The following is a 23,553-nucleotide window of genomic DNA, read 5'->3' as shown; positions in this document are numbered from 1 at the left end:
TTGACTCTTATTTTCCAAGTTTGCTATTTCAATTGTTATCTCTTTCAGTGTGAAGTTCTATTTGGTTCTTTTTGAGAGTTTGAATCTCCTTGCTAAAAAACTGATTTTGCTGATCTAGTTGTTTTTTCAATTCCTGTGGTAGCTCTTATGTGCACATACCTTGCTCAGACATGCTGGTGTGCAGTTTGGGCGTTTTTTGTTGAGTTTTAGATATTCAGCTTATTATTGTTTCAAGGGGAGAAAGAACTCTGGGGACATTTTTCATTCCACCATGTTTTTGATGTTACCCCATGTTTTTCGGCATACTTTCTTTGTAGGAGAAAACTCCTCCTTCTTACCCTATCCCCAAGAAAATAGTACCTGGTCTTCAAATTTATTTTTTCAAATCAGTTTATTTAACCTTCTTAAATTCATTCATCCTACCTCAGAATTGAATTATGCTACCAACGTAATAATGTCTGCAAAATCCTATAATTTTTCTTAGAAATAGTAGTCACCATAATGTTGAAACCTCACTGAAATTTTCTACCAAGATGGTATGTCTAAAGTACTAAATCTCAGTTTCCTGAAAGGATTATAATAGTACATTAATTTGTTAAAACTAATATTTCAGGACAATAATGCATTCATTCAGTCAGCATTTGAGCACCTATTATGAACCTAGCACTATGCGAAAAATTAATAACATAGGAAGCTTTTTGGAAAAAAAAAATTAATTAGTAAGCCACATTTGAAATCCTCACTTAGCAGTTTTAAAGTCCGATGTCAAAAGACAAGAGTTGGGGGTTTATAGAAGTTAGCCGATAGAATATTAGAGCAAAAGTTTGTGTGTACATAATTGCTTTACACCTGTAAACCAAGTGTGACCACTGCTTTGATAGGATGAGGAAAATGTGACTTATTTGGTCCACTTATTTATCATTAAAATAAATTTTGATCAGTTTTTAAATGTTCAAAATCTCCTCAAAGCTGGGGGATCGGGGGCGGGGACTAGTTTCGTCTTTTTTTCTTTAACCAGAAAATAGAATGCTATAGAGCTAGGAAATGAACCACCAATTATACAACTTGAAAAAAGAAAGATACCTTGGGGTTTCCTGCTTTCTAGCTCTATGACCTTGAACAGGTCACAACTTTTCTACTCTTAGTTTCTGGACCTGTAAAAGGGCCTATCTCCCATGTGAATAATTTGAGATATAGAAGTGCATGTTGGCTTCCAATCTCTGAAGCCCTCTATAAAAGTTATTTTCGATGGTGATTATATTATGATAATTATGAAACTGCTCATAGGATATATAAATCTTCCCTTCTCTTTAAGTGGAGAGATTGCCCTCTATTTTTCCCTCATTTATGTGTCCCAAAGTCCTTCTCCAATTAAGTTCTTGTGAGCTGCCTGTGGGAAGGCCTCAGGATGAGCAGTATATAATCTAACCTCTGAGATTCCCAAGGCCAAACACAATTACTAGATGCATCTGCTGTCAGGTTACCCTTATATGCAGACCTCCAAAGGAGAGATGCTGCCAACAACAAGTTCAGGGGAAAGTATACACAAGCTTCAACTTCCCTCTCCCCGTAACCTCCAAGGAAATTCTCTAGCAGTATTAAGCCAAGAGGAATTATTGCAGCAAAGAGTGAATGTAAGGACCCACTGACGTATCAGATGTAGTCACAGCCTTCAGCAAGTATGATTGATGAGGAAGTACATTTACTTGGTTCACGTTCCTAATACAACTCTGAAATTGTAGAATGCTATCTGGACAAAGATCAGGAGTAAATTATACCTCTGACGTAATCATGACCTAGGAAAAAAACCCCAAAGGGCAGAAAATTTCAGTACAAAGTCACTGAAAGAAAAAGCAACCAGAAGTAATTTGGCTAAATTGGGCAACATGAGTATAAGATTAAACACGGGCATGTTTAGAAATTTCCAGTCCCAAGTTAATAAAACTAGGGTCATGAGAATTCTCCTTACTTTACCATGTGCGTTTACCAACCCACTCAGCATCCTCTCAGCGGTAGAAAAACATGGCTTGGAGGAGAAAAAATAATTCTTGAACAACAAAATGTTTGAATTTGACCTCAAATAAGGCTTTATTTCAAAATCTGGAGAGACATGTCAACTTGAATTTATTCTAGAATATTCTGATTTAAGTCAGGTCATTTTGGACAAAGAAAATTGCCAGAACACAATTTCATCTCCCTTTCCTCATGTATATAAAACAAGGCTTCTTGCATTCTACTCAAATAATGATTAAAATGTTAATAAATAAGTAAAATCTTAACAAAGAAAATATTGATGTGGTTTTACAATAAGTATCTTTATTTGTCTCCCCTTCTTCCTTTCCGTCTAGCTTTGAAGGCCTCACCTTCTAAAAAACGGTGCAATTCCATCGCAGCCCTGAAGGCAACCTCACAGGAGATTGTATCCTCAGTTAGCCAGGAATGGAAGGATGAGAAGCGGGACTTGCTGACAGAAGGGCAGAGTTTTAGCAGCCTTGATGAAGAAGGTAAAGACATGCAACTTTAAAAAAAAAAAAAAAAAGTTCTTGTGATTTTATTTAAACAGGTAATGTAAACTCACAGTAGAAAAATTAGAAAATACCTGCTCTAAGAAACGAAGCCATTAACTAATTTTTAAAAGGATATTTACCATATGACACAGTAAATGTAAAATTTTTTAAACACATAAATAATACAATATATGGTTTATGGTAAAAAAAAAATTAGAAGATAGTAAATTATTCAAAAAATCAAGATCTATAATCTTACTACCTGAAGGTAACAAATCTGAACATTTCAGTGTTTTTACTACTATTTTGGTGTTTTTACTACTAGACCTTGTTCTCTTTCAAACACATATACATTATATACATATGTACACATAGTTATACATACAATCACAATGTAACAATGAATTATCAATTTACTTAGGTCTTCTTTAAAGAATTTAATCAGTTTTATAATTTCCTCCTGGCATGTCATACATACCTTTCGTTAGATTTATTCCTTAGATGGATATAGAGATACAGACATAGCTATATATTTTCTGTCTTTTCAAATAATATCGTTTTAAGATTTGGGTTTTCTGGCTATTTGTTGCTACTGCACAGACCTCACATCTTTTGTCCTTTCTTACTTGCTGGCTAGGACTTCTGGCACAATGATGAATAGAAGTGGTGATGTGGGCAGCCTTACCCTGTCCTGATTTTAAAGGGAATGCTTCTAATGTTTCACTGTTGAGAAAGAAGTTTGTTGTATGTGATACCGATAATCAGGTCAAGGAAGTTCCTTTTTATTCCTGGGTTGCTAAAAGTTTTTATCAAGCATGAGTGTTGAATTTTATCAAATACTTTTTTGTATCCAATACATGGATCATTTGGTTTTTCTCTCGTAATCCTAGAAAGGGATGTGACATTTTAGATTTTTTATCAGTGTAGTATATTCTTTTGGGAATACCAATATCTCCTGAAATTTTCTTCCACTTCCTGTAGAAGATTAGATCTCTTCTTGGCATTTTCTTTTCCTCAGTCTTTAGAATAGGGTGTCATTCCTGTTTTCTTCTGCAGCACTTACCCATATGTCCCATGTGGGGTTTTTTTCTTTCTAATCTTCCTATAAACCTACTCTTACCCAGACTTAGTGATTTCAACAAAATAGTTAATGAATTGCCCTTGCTGACTCTATCAGAGTTGATGGCTCCAGTTTCTGGCAGATATCCACCCTCTTTCTCGAAGCAGTCCTGCCTTGCCATCTCCCTACTGCAAGGTGTCTGCAGTCCGGGAAATAGAATAAACTTATTTTTAAACCGTGTTGGTTAAACTTGCAAATAGTATGTTCAATATGACTTCCAAAGTTAAAGCAGCAAGTCCAGGTGTTAATCTGGATAACAGATACATTACAGATCATCCAGAAAGTCTGGAAATGTGGAAAGTAGTACCCATAGTATGTTGTTGTTTTTTTTCAAGTGAATTATTGGACCCATTGCTTAAATTTAAAGGTACCTCACCTGAAACAGTCTCTGAAAGTCAAAGAAAAACCTATTGAGCATATTTTTTAAAAATGTTAACATACAATTTTAAAACGTGTTTATCTTGACAATTCTCTGCATCTACAAAATTTGCTACAAGGTTCAACCTTTTATATCGCTCTGTACTTGGGGCCTTTCCCTTTCATAGTACACCAAGTCATCCCCCAGTTTCCCTCTGGTTTTTAATCACTTGTTTTCTGTTGTTCCCAGTATATCTTGGTTATATTAGTTTTCTGTTGCCATGTAGAAAATTACTAGAAAGTTAGCCACTTAATGTAACTTCCATTTATTAGTTCACAGTTCTGTAAGTCAGAAGACTGGCAAAACCTGGGTTCTCTGGGCACAGCTTATCAGGGTCTTAAAAACTAGGGTCAGGATGTCCACTGGTTGACCCGTAACCCCCTGGAAAAAATGTGAAGCTTAAAATCTAGTGAAGAAAGAGGTTAGGAGTAGATATTAATTGAGTGTTTACTTTGTGCCAGGCTTCATGCTAAACTTTACCTACATCATCTCACTTAGTCCTTACATCAACTCTGTGAGCGAGGTATTATTCTATTTTACAAATAAGGAAATTGAGCGGAAAGAGATTAAGTAAATTAAGTGGCAGGTCCAGGATTCAGAATCTTCCAGTGCATATGCTCTTACTGTAAGGCATCAAGGAAAACTGATACAAGTCAGAGCCCATGTAAGGGGCATTGGTCTTATTTTTGCGCCCAACATCCACAGCCTCCTACACCTAGACTTCTAACCCCGCTTCTTTGGGTAAACCATAACTTACATGTACTGTAAATGATCTCCACTTTTTACCCAAGGGACAGATTCACAAGGATCCCAAGAGGGACTTTTAGGAGCTCTTCTTACCCAGTAATGGGAAGCTTCCAGCTGAGATAGAAAGAGGAACTATCTTCAGACTTCTGTCCCATTGAATGAGAAACAGGGTATCTTTTCTATCACTGAAGTTTTTTTGTTTTTATACATGTCTTAATAAAAGTGCAAGTTTTTTCAAAAAGAAAGATGTCCACTGGGTTGAGTTCTCACCTGGAGGTGCTGGAGAAGAATTCTCCAGGTTCATCATGTTGTTGGCAGAATTCATTTCCTGGCAGTTGTAGGGCTGAGGCCGCCACATCTTTGCCATCTGACTACCAGCGGAGGTCCATGCTCAGCCCCTAGAGACCATCCACATTCCTTATCATGCAGCCCCCTTCATGTTCAAAAGGAGAATTTCTCAAAAGTCAATGTTCTTCACACTTGAATCTCTGACATCACCATCTCTGACCTGGAGACATAGAATTAAAGGGCTCCTGTGATTGGCCCAGGCCCACCTAGATGATCTCCTCTTTAAGTTAACTGATTAGTAACCTTTATTATACCTGCAAAATTCCTTTTGCCATGTCAGATAAAATAATCACAAGGGTAACATCTCATCACATTCAGTTTCTACCCACACTCAAAGGGACATTATACAAGGGTGCAGGTCATTGGGCAATCATCCTAGAATTCTGCCTACCACACTAGCTTTTTAAAAAATTGAAAGATATAGGAGCATGAAGAAACAGTTCTCTCCTTCAAAGCTCAGCATGAGCCCAACTGCAGAACTTTAAGGTAAAGATTCATCCACCCATTATGTCCACACTGTTCTCTCTCTGGGGACTTGCATGTCTCTTTTTAGAGAAGCTCTGTTGTGCGTGACTAGACCTTTAATTAAAGGAATGTCTTTGACAGGCTGGCCAATAATAGAGGAAAATGTGTCTAAAGTTTAGAATAAGGTTTAAAAGGACCCACATTGAACTCTTAAAAAAAAAAAAGGAATCCACATAGACTCAGAGAGAGTGAGTATGGGTTACTGCTCGGCCTTGAGTATTTTACTTCCTCATGAGGGAGGGCTCTTACCTATTTTCATAGGCACCTACATTTTAAATAAGAAATAAGCATTTTCTCATTTTTAAGAAAGGCAGCCTTGCTGTGAAAATATGATGTCAAGAATTGTCATGGATAATGTTCAAATATATGTGTGGGCTCAAACAGGGTTAAGGTATGGCAGGCTGTTAATCTGTGGGTTATGTGTTTCCTGGCTATTAAAATGTCTGAGAATCATGGACATGTGCACATCCTAAAGGGGAAAGCAGGTTCACTGTCTGTTTACACACCTGCCAGTCGTCCTTTTAATCTCTGTCGAATTATCTCCTTAAGCTCCTAGGAGCTTTTTATATTATCTTTTGAAACAGTAAATCACTTTATAAGGTTTTTAAAAGAACATTCATAATATCATTTTCATAAGCCATTTTGTAAATTAATGTAATTTCCTTTCTGTTTAACCTGTTGGCAAGAAGCTATTTTATATTTCTGCTGCAGTTCAGAAGAGCGCAGTTAACTCATAATTTAATTTGCAGCCTGATATGTAAAATGAAGCTTTCGACTCATTTAAATTATTATAGATTCCAAAGCAGCATTTATTACTGAGATTCATGAGTGTGTGTGTGTGCGTTGCTTTTCTTACCCAGCGCTGGGATCGCGACACAGGCCAGACCTGGTGCCTAGCACACCATCATTGTTTGAAGCTGCTTCCTTGGCGACCACAATTTCATCATCTTCCTTATATGTCAATGAACATTATCCACACGACAGGACTATGCTTTATGCAAACAGGTAAGACTTAGCACAATCAAATTACCAGTCTGGCTCTTAAACCATGTCAACATCACAACTAGATGAATAGCTTTGAATGAAAACATGCTGTTCCTGACAACCAGGATGTGCCTGTCACCTGCTCTGTAAGTAAGAGAGAAAATATGCATGATTTTTACTGTGGCAAGAAATGCATCTGAGGAAAACCTCTCTTGATTTTCCTTATTAATTATTGTTAATAATTATGTCCTGTAGAAATTGTATACTTGGTTCTGTGGAAGAAAACAAATCTTTCATCATTTTTATTTTACTAATTTTAAATGCATTTTTCAGTTACATTTGACATACAATATTATGTTAATTTCAGGTATATAACATAGCAATTCAAGATATATATACCTTACAAAGTGATCACCCCAATAAGTCTAGTACCCCTCTGATACCATCCATAGTTATTACAATATTGACTATATTCCTTATGCTGTACTTTACATCCCTATGACTTTTTATAACTGGCAATTTGTACGTCAAGATCCCTTTCATTTTTTTCACCCATCCCCCCAACACTCTTTCCATCTGGAGACCATCAATTTGTTCTCATAGCTATGAATTTGTTTCTTTTTGTTTATTCATTTATTTTGTTTCTTAGATTCCACATATAAGTGAAATCATACTGCATTTGTCTTTCTCTGATTTATTTCATTTAGCACAGTACCCTCTAGGTCCACCCATGTTGTCACAGATGCCAAGATTTCATTCTTTTCATGGCTGCATAATATTCCACTGTATGTATGTACCACGTATTTCTTCATCTATTGATGGACACTTAGGTTGTTTCCATATCTTGGCTATTACAAATGATGCTGCAGTGAACGTCAGGGTGCATATATCTTTTCAAATTAGTTTTTGGTTTATTTAGATAAATACCCAGGGGTGGAAATGCTGGTCATACAGTAGTTCAATTTTTAATTTTTTGAGGAACCACCATACTGTTTTCCATAGTGTCTGTACCAATTTATAATCCACCAACGTGCACAAGGGTTCCTTTTCCTCCACATCCTTGCCAACACGTGTGGTTTGTTGATTTATTGATGATGGCCACTCTGACAAGTATGCAGTGATATTTCATTGTAGTTTTAATTAGCATTTCCCTGATGATTAGTGATGTTGATCATGTTGTCATATACCTGTTATATATCTGTTTATCCTCTTTGGAGAAATGTCGATTCAGGTCCTCTGCCTATTTTTAATTGGATTGTTTCTGTTTTTTGGTGTTAAGCTATATGAGTTCCTTATATATTTTAAATAATAACCCCTTAATGGATATATCATTGACAAATATCTTCTCCCATTCAGTAGGTTGTCTTTTCATTTTGTTGATGGTTTTCTTTGCTGTGCAAAAACTTTTTAGTTTGCTATAGTTCCATTTGTTCATTTTTTCTTTTGTTTCCATTTAATAATTTCTTATGAATTGATTGTTTTAAGCAAGTACTCTTGGTTAATATTGCACAGATAGCTGCAAAGATATTTCAATATTCTCTTTTTGTATGAGTGACCTTAGTGACTACATTAGACAGAATAATGGCCCCCTAAAGTGTTCCACATCCCGATCCCCAGACTCTGTGACTGTTACCTTATAGAGCAAAAGGGACTTTGCCAATGTGGTTAAGCTAAAGATCCTGAGATAGGAATAGTGTTCTGAATTACCCAGACAGGCCAGTTGTAATCACAGGGTCCTTAAAAGAGGAAGACAGGAAGATTAGAGTCAGAAAGAGAGATGTGATGCCAGAGCAAAGGTCACAGAATGATTTGGAGATACTACAACTGCTGGCTTTGAAAATAGAAGAAGGGGCTCTGAGCTAAGGAATGCAGGCAGAATCTAGAAGCCAAAAAAGGCAAGGATTCTACCTTAGAGCGTCCACAAAGGAACGCAGTTCTTCTAGCATCTTGAATTTTAGGACTTCTGACTGCCAGAGCTGTAAGGTAATAAGTTTTTATTCTTTTAAGCAACAAGTTTTGATAATTTGTTACAGCAGTAACAGGAAACTAATGTGTAGTGACTCTCAAACTTTTAATGTGAATTTGAACATTGGGATGGGTTACCAAAATTTCTTATAGATAGAAAGTTAATTTGTTATTAGATATTTTTTCCTTTTTAAACAAAATGTTCCCAGATGTTAGCTCTAGGAATGGAAAATGATATCTTCAAAGATCACAAAGAGATCACAACACTGTCTGTGGGATTAGCTGTTTTATTTATCTTTCTGTTTTTACATATGCAATTTTATAATTAGCTTTAATTCTAGGACAGAAACTACTATGTACACATTCTCCATAATTATCTGTTAATATTGAACTAGTGCTCCTTGAAATCTAGCTCTCGAGAATCAAGATCAGATTTTTGCAGGTAGAGTGCTGCTTACACTGTAAGTCATTTTCCACTTCCAGGCTAGCAGCTTGGTTCACTTCCAGAAAGAGTACTTAATATGGTAAATTCATTTTAATATATGCATATTTATAGATTCTATCTTAATCCTTTGGAAAATTAAGATTTGGAAGTTGGAGCTTCTGTAGAAATTCCATTTGTTGCTGTTTCCCTCCCTCTCGGCTAAATGCAAGAGCAGGTGAGGCAGCCTGTCTAGGTCTGGAGAAGTGGAACAAATTGCCAGGTGAGCCCCAAATTTTAGCCGGACTTCAGTCTGGATAGCTCTGCTGTAAGGGCCAACAAATAAGGCTTCATCAGAAATTATTCAGCTCGCCTGAACTTTCAAAGTAATTTGGTTAGCAGCTTTGGATTAGAAAAATTTGAGGTAACTTATACCTAACATTATTGTGTACCTTGACTGTTCGAATTTGTCATGTAAATTAGTCAAGCAACAGTTTTTCCTATCTGTACAATCCAGCTGAACATGGTTCCTTTGCTCTCAGATATAATTAGCTCAAAAGATCGCTGAAAAGTCACAAAAAGTTCTATGCAAGGTGAAAAACAATTCTCATGTGACGCCATGGTGGTTACTTACCGTTTGCGTCTGTTCTCATTATCAGGGGCATATAATTGGATGTGCTATGAAATTATTTACTAGAACTTTTAACAAAAAAAATAAAGAGTTTTTGCTTGTTTTTGGTGGCCATGGTCATAGTTAAGTGTCTAATCTCTTGGCCAGAGGTGTTCACCTCTTGGGAATGCATAAAGTTCCTCCAGGGTCTGGCACTACCTCCTGCTGTAGCCCCCTGTGCATGCCCTACCTCTGTATACTCCAGGGCCATAATATAATTCTTGGTACTTTTATTTATGCTGACACTGGTTGTCATATATACTTGGTTGGGAAAAATATGTCTTATCTGATATTTCCCTCTTTTTTTGAAGCGAATTGTTTGAAATAAGTCTTCTGTGGCATTGTATCTGCAAGTTGCAATTTGACAGCTATCAGTCCAGGTCGGATTCTGTTGCAAGAACAAAAAACCATTCCATCTTAAGCAGAATGGGATTTGACGGAGGGCATTAAGGCTTACAAAGTCTGTGGAAAGGCTGGGGGAGTGTGCTCCAGGCTGGACATCAGGAAATTGCCCCGGGAACACACCACCCAACTGGCCCGCCAGCAGCCCTGCAGCCTTCGCCACAATCAAGAGGGTGCCCTGCCCAAAGAATGCAAGCCAGAGAAAAGCATTTTAGTGAACCAAGAATGTTTATTACATACACTAACATTTTAAAGTAAGCAGTTTCACTAAAATCCCCAGATTCATTTGAAAAATTACCAGCTTTGGCCCCACTCGGCTCCATTGCCTCCTGACATTTTTCAGGTGGAGGGGAGAAGCCTGGACTCTCCAGGTCACCACCCTCTGCTTCAGTCATCTCTGCCCCGTTGCTTGCCTGCGCACCTGTGGGCAGTTTGCTTTTTGCTTTGATGTAGAAGTCGACGATCTTAAACCCTGCCTTGGAGAAATCATAAGGAAAAGGGGCAAAAAAGGCACTAAGCTGCTAAAGAACCCTCAAGAGAAATAATGGCATGCCAGCTCCTGAGAGTCGATATTCCTGTTCCCTACCCACTATACCCAACCCTAACTGCTCAGCAGGGAACCCTTACCAGCAAACTGAAAAGAAATTATCATATTTTGTTTCTATCATTTTTTCCTCAAGAGCCTTCCTAGTTCTAGTTGTGTCTCTTGAGGCAACAAATACACTGTATTCTAAGCTTCATTTGGCCTACTAAGTTTTAAAACCTAATCCAAATAGCCTGGAAAGAAAATGAGTTGAATATTGATGTTATAACTCACATATCAGTTTTTCTTTCTTTATGAATCATTTTTCTGTTGAAGCCAAGTGGTCTGTTTTCCCATTTTAACATTATGCTATACATATCTACACTTAAATAAGCTGTAAATGCTTCAACTAGTGGTTGTCACTCAGTCCTTTGAGAATCCTTAACTTTGAGAGGTGTTGATTAGTATCTGGATGTCTCCACAACTAAATTATATACTGCAGTAGGAAATTGTTGGTGCTTTAAAAAAAATCCTTTTCTTAAAGGATTATTCTTTGTAACTTCAAAAACTCCAATAACAATCCATTCTTCTTTTTTTTTTTTTAAATTGACTAGGAAGCAAAGAAAAAATAGTATAATTTAAAGTATAATATATTTAACCTGATGATTGAGAGTACATATTTTTAAATTTCACTGTAAAGTTCTGTCTTAGAATGTTCAATTTATAAGAATAAAGGGAAATTGTTGTGAGTACATGCTTCCCAGTCAACTAGTGGGATTTAAATTCTGAACTTTTGATACTTGAACTTTTCTTTCCTAGTAAGAACTTGGTTCTTTAAAAGGAGGTATAAATTGAGCACTAAGAAATGCAGAGGCAAATATTTTTATCTCAAGTTAAGAACAGCTTAATGGTGTGGAAATTGGTTACATACATGAATATTAATACTTTTCATGATTTCCTGCACAGTTGGTAGCAAGGCTGAAGCTCTGATTATGCATAAGGATCGAAAGCCCTACTGCATTCCAATATATTTATAGTTTCTCATCAAAGATGCCTTTACCAACATCCCCACTTTGTCTAGTCTCCTGTTTTGTTAGTGGCTATTTCTAATAGTTGGCTCACCCTGTACACATTTGGAGTATTATGAGAAGGGCAAATATATCTGAGGAAAAGCCACTGGTCATTTGCACATAGACAGCTGGAAAATCTCCCTAAATGATGAGTCCAACATTCTAGATCTCAGAGGCTAACCTGAGCACAGTTCTACGCCCTGTTCTTCCTGCCAGTTGGGGATCATAAACCTAGGAGAAGGAGAGAGCAGTTGCCTCTATCCACACTCCCCTCCCCACAAATTGCTTACCACACAGCAGAGCCATCCCCAAGAAGGTTAGAGAGACCCATTATCTACAAATTTGTCTAAAAGGTAGGGAAAGAGAAATGCAGAGATATGCATTGTGTGACATATCCAAGATCACATAACATGCTAGTAGGGTTTAAACTAGAACACAGGTCTCTGAGGTTCAAGCCTCATGTTCTTTACACTGTACCACCCTTTCATCATAGCCTCCGAATACTTCTGGTCTTCTCCTTGTGTGTGCTATGCATGGAAGGTTTATCAGTTGTTTTTTCCCTAACATGAATTCTGGCCCTGTGTTTGAGCCCATTTTTGCTGCTTAATAACTGAATTTTTCCAGTAGGCAAATTGGTGGGCTGATGTCAATGTCTACCTATGCTGCTTATTCTAGAAGTCATTGGCTAAGTTTGCTTATCAATAGCATCATGGCTATGGGAATTTTTCTATCATAGCACTAGTCATATTTCAAACCAAGTACAATAATAGCTAATGATTGGACTGTATTAAGAGTTCGTGTTCATTTCTTTACATGCTTCAAATCACTTAATTCTCACAGCAGCCCTGTGTGGTCATTATATTTACTATCTCCAGTTTACAGATGAGGGGTGCTTAGCAACATTAGCAACTTTTCGGAGGTCAAATGGCTAAAAAGTAGAGGCATGGTTTCTGCCCGCAGCACTGATATAGAATATGAGGCATGAGCCTCAGGTATTCAACAGCTGCCCTCATTCACGTTGTCACATCTCAGACAAGATGACTTTTAGATGCTGCTGTAATGGAAATTCGGTAACATCCATACAAGTTCTCTTCTTCCTCATTCATTTTTGCCTTTTCTTTTTCCATGTGATTTTGAGTGAGGATTTTCACTTTCCAAGATGTTAGAGACTGAGTGTTCAAATGCTGAAAATATGACATGTTGATTTAAATTCACAAGAACGTAAAAGAGTTATTTCCTCAAATTTGTATTTCTACTTCTCCAGGTGGACTCTAAATCATTACATGCTCCTTGAGAAAAGACTTCTGACATGTGTCTGCTTGATTAGAAAATCCTAGTATCTTCTGTTTACATAGTAAGGTTAGCAGGAACCTTTCTTACTTACCAGATGGAGTGAGAAGAAAGTTGGTTACAAGGACTTCCTAGTAATTCCATTTCTCTAACCATAACCTCAAGGGAGGGACAGAGCATGCCTGCGGTATCTGCTATGAACATGGCAGCTACCTGCTGAACCTAGGTGCCAGTCTGGGGCTGTACCAGCCCCTCAGAAGGTCTCAGCAGCCCCGCTATTGATGCTAAAATTGAATCCGATGTCTCCAGACTCTGTGTGCTTTTCTACTTCTTAATCCGGTTACTCCAGCCACGCAGACAGACCTTACCACCATCACTACCACCACCACCCCCGTAGCTGGGTCTTTCTCTTGCATTTTCATTATTGTAAGTCACTAATTAGGGTATTACCCCTCAAACTGCCACTTCTAGCTGTCTAACGTTGGGCGAGTCGCTTTATCTTTCTTTTGCGTGTCTATTTCTTCGTTTGTAAAATATGGATTATTATACTACTGCCACAAAGAGCTGTTATAAAGATTAAATGAAATTATAATTGGAAAGCATTTATAATACTTCCTGGCATACAGTAATCATCATCAAAGTATTTGTTAAAACAACAGAGTGATGCCAGATTCAAACACCTTGAGGCTTTCCGGTAAGTTCCACTATAAGGGGCAAGATGTAATTGTTGTTGGCAAAAAGCCATCGTAGAGAACTTTATTAGTTTTGACTAATAACATTCCAGTGAAGGAAGCGAAAACACACTTAGAATTTCAGAGAGAGTTTAGTAAAGGGCATCGGTCATAGAATGTGGAGAGGCTAGAAGAGTGAAAGGGGGACGTTACAGAGCCCCGGGTGTGACTGCAAGAGGCAGCTCCCAGCAGTCGCCCTGTCACCTTAGCAGAACCTAGACTCGTGAAGGAGGGTCCCACATGGGGACCAGCTGCCACGCTGGGAGCAGGAACAATGGAGGAGGCTATCATTTAAAGGGACACAGCTGCCTCCAGAGACACCACCCAAAGAAGGATGAAAAAAAAAATGAGTGAGAAGAGGCCCAGAGTCTCCTTTCTTTCCCACTTCCTCGTCTCCTGCCAGTGCCCTCCACTCGCAGAACCTGGAAAAGGGGCTGAAGAATATAGTTTGCGGCTCTCGACCCCAGCATTGCAAAGCAGAGTTGAAACAGGGTTCAGATAACAGCCACACTACACAGAGCAAAAACTAGGTAGATGTAAGATTTTTTACAAAAAAAGAATTGCAAAGATCAAAGCTTTACGAAGGCAGAATGTGTGTGCAAACAGAGGAATCGATTTTGACTCTTATAAATCATAGAGATAGTTTTTTACCATGCCAATTTAAGAGTCGCATAAAGGAGCTGTAATTTTTTTTAAATGATCTGTGCAGTAAGAGACTCCGGCATTTACCAACAAGTCTGTCTGATGCTTTCCCTGGTAATTTGCTAGAGTAGATGCAGGTTATAAATATTCAAAAATGCTTTAGCTAATTCCAGGTGCATGGCATAGATGAGAATCTTCTTCAGCTCAAGAATTCCACAAAGGTTTGTAAGCCTGGGGAATCCAGGTGAAGCTCGCTCTGACAGAGCAAGAGATGTAGTTTGGAGACAGGCCAGCCGTCACTAATGCCCTAGCAAATACCCTTACTTTATTGCCAGTACCCCACACCAACCCATCTCACCAACTGAGTGTAATTCAGTCTGGGACAGAAACACAGTGGGGAGGAGGGTGCGATATGGAGTCACTTCTATTCTTCTTATAGTGAAGAGAAGAATTTAGTCAACTTTTCTCCAGTGACAGAAAACTAGGACACCAAGCAAATTATGATACATGTTTAGGGGGAGAATAACACTCCCCAGGGTCCTGAAGCAGAAACCTGCCTTGTCACCCAGTCTCCCAATAGAATAATATCTCATTATAGAAATTAGGACCGTTTTCGGCATGCTGGGATTACAGGTGAACCTAGGAGTGGTGTCACATCTCTTTCCAGTTGCGACTGGGGCACCTGCAGAGAAAATTGGAGCCTGATAGAAGCTTCATAATATGCCTGCTAGTTTAGCTTCCCCTCCCCAACCCCAGAAAAAAAAATGGATTTACGTCACATAGTCTGCACCTGATTTTTACTAGATGCTTTTTTTTTTTCCTTGACTATAGAATTAGTTCTGAAGTGATTAGCTTTTCAAATGATCTCTCATATATTTTGGCATGGGCAGGAAATTGAAGTGAATTTTTCAGATACCTGACATTTTATGAAGAATAATTTAGGACTCAACATTGATTCAAAGAACACTTACATATTTTTTCTTTGATGAATTGGTACATGGTAATATTTCTAGATGCTTTTCATGTATTAAGATTTTTTAGTGGATCCAATTTATAGGTAAGCCAAGTTGGAAAAAAAAAGAGGGGGTTGTTGAATGTTGGCCAGCCTTTGGATATCCTGACTTATCAAAAATAACATCTTTTATTCATTTTCTGCCTTTTATCTGAGACCAAATACCTATATCTCTGTTTCCCTTGACTTCAGCCACTAGTACTCTATCTCTGGAAGAATGGATTGCTGTTGGTGGATGTATCTCTGCAGACCCTCCCCAAGCCTCTGCCTTCTTTCATTGAATCTTGAGAGAAATGCTTCTCAAAGTATGATTGGTTCCGACATCTAGGTTTTAGTGCACTCCTCAAGGAATTCTCATGCACACTAGAGTTTAAGAAAAAAAGTTCTCTGGAGATATTCTCCTTTTCTGTATTAACTGAGGACCGAAACTATTTCCTTGCCTTGTTGTTCAGCTGAAACACAAGTAGACTCCTTCAGGGAATTAAGAGGATATAACATGTAATGCCCAAAATACAAAACCATAGCAAAATATGTGGGTTTTCAGATTATAGTGAGGAGACAGGACCTCAATTCCTCTAACCTCAAACCGACCTGGACATATCCTAATCAAAGCTTCCCTTGCCTTAAAGGTATTTTCGATACCTCTGGGGGATACCCCAGTCTGCCCCAAACCTGCTTCTCAGCCCAGCCCTCTGACCTTATACCAAACTACATTTCTGCTCAGCAGCTATTCTTGAACTCTCTGAGTCTACAGAGATTCCAAGCAAAGTCATTCTCTGTAGGATCCCACTGGCTTCACTGACTCTTATTCTGCTTAGGGGTCTTTCTGGTCCTTCTGGGCCCCTTGAAGTCACCTTCTCAATCCTTATCATTTCCCTCTGTCCTTTTGACTTGTCCACATCATACTCAATAGCTAGGTCTACCGTTTGGTTAAGCTAGTCCTGTGCAAGTTGGTATCATGCTTCTGCCCGAGTGGCCCCACACAGGGTAGCACCGTGGGCTTGTCCACTTCACTTCAGCTGCTATGGCCTCTCTTTGAGGTACCCCCCTTTGGGCCCACCCATTGAATTCCCATTTGCTTTCTGAGCTGTCACCTCTCTTCTAGCTCTGATATCAATTACAAGGTAGTGGTGACTGCCAGGGCCCGAGAGCCATGATGAGGGAACTTCTTTCAGGCTTGCTTTATTTACCAGCTCTTTCCATTTCTCCTCTACCCCTGGCACCCTCTGGTGCCAGGCTCTGCCAGAATGCTGTTTAATTTTGCTTCTGTGATATATCTGAAATATACACAAAGAACAACAAACTTAATTTCTTTCACAGCTAGAAGAAAGTTGATCCCCGACACTTCCTGTTTAATCCTTTTGTTAACTGAGGAATTATCTCCACAGTAGCTGGCTTTGATGACTTGCTGATCTTTAGGGGGAAGAATTTCACTGTGGAAGTCCACAGTAAACCTGCTGCTGAGGACATTATCTTCAGAGAAACTAACAGACCCAGCCCTCCACAGGCAGACCAAACACATCTGCAATAACGAGCCCTTTGCTTTTAGCTCATGATAGTCTCAGTGTCAGGAGAACTAGGTAAGTATAATGAGAGAATCAGGAGGTAATGATAAAAATCTCAAGTCAGAATAATATTAATCCAAAATGTAATTGTTTAATAGCCTGCTTTCAAGGATAAAGTAATAAAGATGAAATATATAATGATGTAAAGGAGCTCATTATTTTTCTGACCAGCCATTTTAAAATTTAGTGTTTGGAAGGTCACAAAAGAACTTTAAAATGACCAGACTTGTTTTCTCAACAAAGGATTTGGCTAAAATGAAAATGTCATCTTGATGGCTACTCGCTGAAAATATGTGTGAAGAGTTTGGCTGTTCTTTCATTGTTTCTCATCACACTGCAGAGATGCCTCTGAGTGTTTAAGCACGTAGTCTGGGAAAAGGTGTTTTATCTTTTATTCATATGTGAGTGCATCTGGGTTGGTGCCCTAATAATTCTAATTGCCATTACTGGCCATTTTCTTTGCCATCGCTGAGTTGTGACGGGAGAGAAGGCAGGCATTCCAAGGCCAAGGCAAAGCTAATTTGTGAAATGGATCAAGTTTTTACTTCTTTGCCTTTTCCCTGCCAACCCTTCTGATGCTTTTCCAATCCTAGTAGTAGCATAACCTGCCCTCAAAGAATCATGGAGCTTTGGACATGGAAGAGTCCTTTTGACATCTTGTCATCCAGCCCTTTTATACTTATTTTTTATTTTTTTGTGTCAAAATTTTATATACCAAGTTTAACAGTCAAATAGTTGTATAAAGATTTTTAGGAAAAAGATCAGGTCCTTGGTCACCTCCCCTTATACTTTTCTCTTTGTTTTTGTCTATTGGCCTTTCTGTGCTACTTTCTGAGAGTTCTTCTACTTTATTTCTGAATCCTTCCACTGACTTTTTCATTTCTGTTGCCACATTTTGTAAGAATTTTTTTTTCTTCACTATGATGGCCTTTTTTAGCAATCTTTCCCTACTTCACAGTTGTAATTTCTTCTTTTTTTCTGAGAATATCAGCATTGTATTTTTTTTGTTTGACTCTAAGTTTTGTCTTTTCTTGCCTTTTGGTCTCCATTTTCATTCAGGTTGCCTTTTTCTGTTTGTTTTGGTCTGCATCTTTCATTTTGGAGGTTTTCCTCAAGTTTCTAGAAATCCTTGCTTCTTGCTCAACCACGTATTTGAATGGGAAACTAAAAAGCTGACTAGAAACTTAAGCATTTGAGTTGACCAAGCCTCACTAAAAGGTGATCTAGCTGGACTCTTTGATAGTAAATGTTAGTATCCACCAGTCTCTGCTTGCTGTTGACCTGGTCAGATTCCCTATAGAAGACGCTTCAGTTTCTTGTTTAGATGGTAAAGGCCAGGCTGTCAGCCTTCTGGAACCTGGGTTAATAAAGGAGGCCAGGAGGTATCTCAGCATCTAATATGCAGACATTCACTTCATCACTCTTTTCTCTCAAATGCCTCTGGCGTCCATGGGTCCAGATATCTTCTGTTCTATATCCTCATCAGAGAAAAGAAGAAAAAAAAGCTTTCTGGTCTTCTCTTGGAATGGAGTTAGAGTATTTGCCTAGCTATGTGTCTCTTTGCTTCCCCCAGCAGAAGCTTAGAATTCAGTTCTCTTGGGTTTGCTAAGTCAGTTACTACCTGTCCATGTGCCTTCTAGGCCCCAAAACATTGTATTTGTAGCCTCTCCCAATCTCTGCCCTTATTATAGATTTATGTCTTTTTTTTTTAACCCTTTTTTGTAGTTTTAGGGGGGTTGGAGGTATCAGTACAATTGGGTGGGATGTATTCCATCTGCCTCTGTATCTTTTTCTATAAATCTAGAGGCCCAGATAGTTGCTGAGTGAGGATTCTGAAGTTGCAACATAACTTAATAGCAGCACCAGAACTAGGACCTGCACTTTCTGACGCCTCGTTCAGGGAAGCCTCTTTCAAAATAGGCAGTGTCATCAATAATGGATTCATCCACAAATGCATTTGTTCCCGGTTGGGTGTGAATGAGTTTAAAAGGCTATTTTGTAAAGAGTGCTTTGTATTTTTGCATTGATTGGTATCTCATTAGTAGACAGGAAATCAGGAAGCACCTGAGATTTTCCCAGCACCATAATGCTCCACAGGCAACCCCCGCAGAGGCGAAGGGCTAGTGAAAAATGTTGATAAGACAGTACTGGCCAGGCTAAGTTATACTGCATTTAACTTTTGTGCCTTTTCAACTTTTCACGTAACTGGAGTTGTACCAGGTCTTACCAACAAATGGGAATAAATGGGGTTACAGTCAGGTACCCACATTCCACTGTTGCTTGCCCATCTGCCATGGCAGATGCTAAGTCCCCTGTCAAATACCCTCCAAATATACCTATAAGTGCTCACCCATAGGTCTAATACCATCAAGAGCTGCAGTCACTTCTCCTTCATCACTCAGCAGCTACCACAGTCTCCCATGAGGCATCAAAGGTCCCATCTACCTCCTGCTGGGCCTCTCGCCCTCTACACTGGAGACCCAAAAGTCCCAGAGCTCTGTGACACATGGGGGAGAGCACCCTTACTTGTTAGAGAGACTCTAATGCAATACTACTTAGGCTTGATGTTTTATAGACTTTTAGTAAAATCTCTCTTCTGGTTTTTACTTAAAGCTCTCTTGCCTGCTCGTACTCTCTCTCTCCCCCTTCCTGCATTCTGTGACTTTCTCTGTGTCTCTTGCCCTAGGAATCAATCATGAGTCCCCTTGGGGTTACCCTGCTATACCGAACTAGACATACCCTCTGATGACTAAGACATGATTCAATTCACTGGCTTTTGTGGACATTCTTCAACCCTCAGCAAATAGACTTGCACTGGGCCTGCCCACCAGATAGATCTAAATCCTCCAAATAGACATTGCTTCATCTCAGTGTCTCAAGCTTGGATCCTTACCACATCTACTAATATAGATAATACACATACTCACTTTAATCCAATATCCCCAAACATTTGGGAGGGCCTTAGAGTCACAGGGCATTATGTAGGACACTAGAGAGGATGGAAAGATTGAAAATCTTTGCTCTTAAGAAACTATAACATTTGTATAACTAGATACAATAGAAGGTAAGAGGTATTCAGGTCAATGAAAATTCTGTACAAAGTGAGTTGAGAGAACAGAGTTAGGAAAGATGACTTGCCCAGAGCTGTCTGTGATGCCCACAGCAAAGGAAGAGTGCTAAAGGGCAAAAACTGCATGCCCCTGATAGTATTGTCTGTTGTGTTTGGCAAAATAAGTACTCAGAAAATTTTTTTTCATTATCCAAATATATTTGAGGTGTTTATGCTTGGTTGAACTAAGAAGAATCCCAAAAAGAGAAATGCCATTTGATTAAAAAGTTTAATTCCAGGAAGATGTGCATTGATCACTTGATTCTAGGCATGTTTGTAACAATAATGATACATCTAACTTTTCAAGTGCAGACAGATACACTGACTGTATCACCCCAGGCACTGTGAGATAGCACAATTAGCTCTTGTCATTCAATCCCATGGGTCATTCTGTGGTTGAGACAGATTTAAATTTCATTTCCTTGCCTCAGTGATACGGAAAAAGTTCTTAATAAACAAGGGGCTTCCACATAAAGCCCTCTCAGTGTGATTTCTGGAGAACTAGGGAACTAGATATTGTTTGCTAAACACACAACTTTCCGATGTAACTGGAGCATGGCACCTCTTTGCCAAGACAGGAAGATAAGTCAACTGGGAGCTGGCCTCAGACTGAAATAATTACATAAATTCTGTGGGATGGTGAGAGTTTCATATTTTTATGGCACTTATCAATAATATTTATGAAGCCTTTTACTAAATATGGAAGATAATTTTTTTTAAACTGATGAATTATGGCTACCATTAATTAATGCACAATTTTCACATTTTTTGTTCATGATAATCCTAAGAACATGTAATAGATGCTTTCTCTATACTATTTAGTCTGCCAAGCATTCTACAGATTTTATTTTATTAATGCACTGTCAACTCTATAAGATAAGCACTAGTGGAGTGGGTAACTTAGAAATATACACGACAGGAACAAAAAAACAGTCAATTACCAAGGCCATGTGTACCCAAACCTAAGACTATAAAAAACATAACTTGACCCATAAAATAAACTTCTAGACACCTATGAAATTTTTTCCTCTAAAATATATTCTTCAGCCATTATGAATATAGTCTCAAATGCATCACTTGAAAGTATTCCTTTTTTTTGGAAATGTAACCTTAGTCAGTTAGGAAGTGGCCCCATAACTGAGAAAGACTTAGGTCAGTATTTCTTGTGTATGTGTATGTTGCTAGAGAATGAACACTGTCTTATGAAATCGTATCACTTTGTACTGAGAAATAGAAGTGAACCCAGTATTAGAAATGCTTTCAGCCCAAGTAACAGAAAACCCGTTAGTATTAGTAGGCACAGCATATACTAGAACTTTCCAACTGGTATGGTGAGGCCCAGTGGTGAGCCATAAAGAGATGAGCAGAGATATTTATCCCCTCAGTGTTCAGGGTGCTGAGGGGGACCTAGGACAGCTGAAGTTCCTAGGGTTAATCACCTCAGATGCCAGCAGTCTCCTCCATGTCATCATGTGCTGTGAATGTCATACACTAAAAAAGGTTGGACAGTACTGACCTAAAATATAAGAAAGGATGTTTGCCATTTACTTAACATAAAGTTCAGAAATATGCAGTCCAGAGTGAGTGCAGCTGCCCAGTGTGACATTCTCGTGGATCCAGGCTCTTTCCATCTTTCTGCTCTGCCATCTTCTACTTTTTGTTTTTGCTTCTCCTCTTTGTTGCCCCACGGTCACAAGGTAGCTGCCACAACCTCAGACATCATGTCCTCACTCCACGGATTTATGCAGGAAGGAAACCAAAAGAGCAAAAGAAAATCAATGGACGGTGCAATAGTCTATTCTTTTATCCAGTGGAGAGCAGAGAGCCAGGGGGAGCTTTCCCAGCTGTGCCCCCAAATCACATGACCACCTCTGCTGCAAAGGAGGCTAGGAAGAGGCCTACCTGCTCTGAGACTACTAATCTTCACCTACTACCTAAACACAAAATTGGGAGTTCTGTTAGCAAAAACAGAGAGCTTTGGTGGTTGTGTAAGCACAAGTGGTAGTGCCAAACACAGCCTGTAAGGAAGAAGCCAGGGTTTTTTGTTTGTTTTGCTTTGTTTGATGAGACATAGTTTCTGCTTCTTAGGTAATCGTTTAGACTATTTCTGCTAAAATACCACTCACGAGATCATTTATCCATGATACTGAAAGCCTCCTCTGTGGAAGTTGGTTTGAAATAGAACATCCTACAGATAAGAAAAAGATTTGTGCAAATATTAGTCAAAGAAATTTAAGTTTTATCAGTATTCATTTTCATTCAGAGATAAACAGCATTTATGATTTTATAGCTTTGAGTAATAGAACTAGGTATGATTTTTTGCTTTTTCCCTCCTGTTCAATAGTTTTACTAATTTTTTCATCATGTATTACATTTGCAATGAAAAAGGCATTAATATTTTAAATTATTTTTAAATCTGATGGGCTCTTTGGAATATTGAGTGAAGTGTCTCAAGAATTGGACCACAGAGCTCCTTTATTTCATTTCTTAAACATTAAAATGAAAGTCATTGTAATACAAAAGTCTCATACCTCAACTTTTAAAAGGTTAATTTTCAAGCAGTATTAATTTTGGATATTATAAATACTTTTATCGTTTCCTCAGAATTGAGAAAGTATTATTTTTATTGTGTTGCAAAGACCATATCAGAGATTCATGGCACTGAGTATAGAAACTAAGCATAATCATTACCTTTGATTAATAATTTTTACAAAATTAGTTCATAATATCCCCAGTGCTGACTTGGAAGGGGAAAAACAAGAAAAAGAAAGAAAACACCAGCCACCAAGGATCTTTCCTTGATAACTTGAAATCTTGGATTTGGAAAACAGAAATATTTCTGAACCAATTTTCAGTCTGTGATAAGGAATAAACTTTGTCAGCTTTATGAATGAATTCATTTTCTGATTATGAAAATTATTTAAGAACTTTATAGGGTAGGAAATTTAGGGGAGAAAAAGTAGTTATTCTTAATTCCACCACCTTGATACATCTTTTCAGATGTGTCTGGTTCATGATATGATCATAATCATAGGGTCAATGCCACTTTATATTGTATCCTACCTATTTCTAGGGCACTAAGTGTTCTCTTCATATTTCTTTTCATGTTTTCCTTTGATAAAAATATATCCCTATTCACTCCCCACACCCATTTCCTCCTCACCAAAAGTAATCATTTTTACCTTATTTATCTAATTTTTTTAGCTATTACTCTCTGTTTCTCTGTGGGAGAGAGGAAATACGCCCCCTCCATCCAGTTCCCTCTTAGATTTTATTTTTATTTTATTTTTAAAAAGACATAAGGCGATTAACAGGAGAAAATCAAGTTTTAATACATACACACAAAGAAGTCATGTAAGCACGAAGAATCTTAAAGACAGCAAGGCAAATGAGATATATGTCATCTGGACTAAGGAAGGTAATGGTTTGAGACTTCAAAGGGAAGTAAAGCAATTCACAGGTTGATGAACAGATTTAGTGTTTAGTAAACAAATGTTTGCTGGG

At 38.3% G+C, this 23,553-nt stretch overlaps 1 protein-coding gene across 1 annotated transcript in view; it reads left to right on the top strand.

The window, feature by feature from the left end:
- The window catches only part of PIP5K1B (phosphatidylinositol-4-phosphate 5-kinase type 1 beta), a 289,811-nt gene that overhangs the window by 232,357 nt on the left and 33,901 nt on the right, over positions 1-23,553 (top strand). Inside the window, exons 12-13 of the mRNA XM_023524590.1 lie at positions 2,349-2,504; positions 6,526-6,670. Of these exons, the coding sequence (XP_023380358.1) occupies positions 2,349-2,504; positions 6,526-6,670 (301 nt within the window). The remainder of the gene's footprint in view (positions 1-2,348; positions 2,505-6,525; positions 6,671-23,553) is intronic.

The sequence above is a fragment of the Pteropus vampyrus genome, unplaced genomic scaffold (assembly GCF_000151845.1).
Source record: "Pteropus vampyrus isolate Shadow unplaced genomic scaffold, Pvam_2.0 Scaffold479, whole genome shotgun sequence".
NCBI lineage: Eukaryota > Metazoa > Chordata > Mammalia > Chiroptera > Pteropodidae > Pteropus > Pteropus vampyrus.
Note: the sequence above shows the minus strand (reverse complement) of the source record. Positions and strands in the feature narration are given on the sequence as shown.